This window comes from Pygoscelis adeliae, unplaced genomic scaffold (genome assembly GCF_000699105.1).
Source record: "Pygoscelis adeliae isolate BGI_AS28 unplaced genomic scaffold, ASM69910v1 Scaffold323, whole genome shotgun sequence".
NCBI classification, from domain to species: domain Eukaryota; kingdom Metazoa; phylum Chordata; class Aves; order Sphenisciformes; family Spheniscidae; genus Pygoscelis; species Pygoscelis adeliae.
In genome coordinates this window covers 293,087-295,004 of record NW_008824365.1, presented here as the reverse complement: position 1 = coordinate 295,004, position 1,918 = coordinate 293,087, and the positions used below count along the sequence as shown (strand labels likewise).

Genomic DNA, 1,918 nt, shown 5'->3' with positions numbered 1-1,918 from the left:
TCCCCACCCCCGCCCCCAGTCTCCCCAGATTATTCCTTCTTCCCCCGCAAAGCATTTCTCCCTCTCTCCAAACGTCACATCTGAACCTCCTGTCTCCCAGAAGCTCACCAGGGTCTTGCCCACACTGGAACCAGGACTGCAGCTTTCACAGTCAGTTTTATGCATTGCACCACATTTCACAGCCCCTCGCTGCAGCTTCAGGCAGCACAGTGCTACTGGGCTGAACTCAGCTGTACGTGATTTTGCCTGTTTTTAATGTCTCACTGCAGAGTCCTAATACGTGGTAATAGCATAGGTAAGTGCTCAGTCGTTGAAATTTATAACTTAATGGCTAACAGAAAAATACATTGTTTGGGTGCAAGTTACTTGCATTTTTTTTACTGAACCGCAGAAAGTAAAGAACAAACAGGCACGTGTAACAAGGGTGGCCTTACATGGTCCATCATTTGCTGAAGTCCCTGGCTGAAAGGGCGCCGACCAATTCCAGCCGCACTCTCCAGGTCCGGGAAGGAGAGCTGCCCAATGCTGGGCACCATCCCGTACTGCTTCACCATGGAGTAGGCTATCTTGGTCACCTTCTTCAGGTCATCCTGTGCTCCTGGGCAGGAGAGAGAGAGAGAGACGCAATGCTTGCCAGCTCCGAGCTGAGTGCAAGAGGAACACATCCTGCACAAACACGCATTCCACTAGTCGAGAGACCAGAGGACCCACAGGAGCCCACGGAGGTGAACACTCCACCTGCTGACGGACCTTTCTACACGTACTGCAGGACCCATGCACGACAGTGAGTGCACCTACTGGTAGCTAGCTCACGTGGAGTCCTTACCTGCCACTGCCCACTGTTATCCCATTTGGATAGAACTAGTTGGAAACACGGCACAGAAACCTTTAGGCCCTCCCGTGAGCCAAGAGCCTCACCGGATGATTTCACCTGTCGCCTTAGGCTTCGGGACAAGTCTAAGACAACACAGTGGCAACCAACAGTGAGAGGCCTCCATGCTCACAGATGCAAGCCCAAGATCAAAACACGCAATTGGACATTTCTCCTTCCCAGGGTGGGAAACCAATGTCCGTTGCTCAGATCACCCTTGGACAGAGCAAGTGCAGAAGTTCAGGCTCTCTTAGCACAATCTCCACCTGCCTGTGCCAGGGTCTGGCTCCTCACCTGTAGTGACTTTGTTAAAGGTGATGGCCTCGGACACTCTCCCCCCCAGTGCCATACACATCCTCTCCAGCAGCTGTTCCTTGGTGAAGAGGTACTGCTCTCTCGGAAGGATCTGAGCGAATCCGAGAGCTGCGTTTGTTCGAGGGGCTATGGAAACCTGCAACACAGAGCAGCTCCCTCAGTTCAGAGAACAAAAGAGCTCCCAACTACAGCAGCAGAGGGAGAAAAGGAAGAGGCCTGCATTCCCAGCAAAATTTGTTGAAAGCTATGGGGCAGGCTGACCTACAGAGACACGGCCAAGGACTGCAGTATGTCACCATTCCTGTACTGAAAGCTCTGCCTTCACAGCTACAGACGTACACTTTCTGCCACTTTTTGCTCAAGAAATGAAAAGGAAATTGTCCTAAACAGCAAGCCAGTGAAATCCTGAGATTTAGGAGTTGCTTTGGAGGGTATAAGCCAAACAGAGTTCACTTTACTGTGTTCCAGAATCACTGAGACTACCTGGAGAAAGATAGGATGTCTTCAGAGAAGTAAGGGCCATTTCCCCCCACCCATTAAATGAGAGTAATTAACAACAGTTCCGCTTATACAATAGGTCATTCAGAGTGAATTTGCTGCTGGCGGCAAACCAAGGAGCTGTCGCCCTTGTCATTTCCACTTCCCACCTCCCCCCAGTGTCAAGGCTTTTCGAGGAGAAGATGTGCATGGGAGAGAACACACCCCGGTGCGCCAAAGAGGGTCCTTTCCCTA

The 1,918-nt window shown here is 51.3% G+C and overlaps 1 protein-coding gene across 1 annotated transcript in view; it reads right to left on the bottom strand.

Annotated features, from left to right (window-relative positions):
• The window catches only part of SPG7 (spastic paraplegia 7 (pure and complicated autosomal recessive)), a 52,476-nt gene that overhangs the window by 3,655 nt on the left and 46,903 nt on the right, over positions 1-1,918 (bottom strand). Inside the window, exons 15-16 of the mRNA XM_009319901.1 lie at positions 1,166-1,322; positions 435-598 (exon numbers count right to left, since the gene is read on the bottom strand). Of these exons, the coding sequence (XP_009318176.1) occupies positions 435-598; positions 1,166-1,322 (321 nt within the window). The remainder of the gene's footprint in view (positions 1-434; positions 599-1,165; positions 1,323-1,918) is intronic.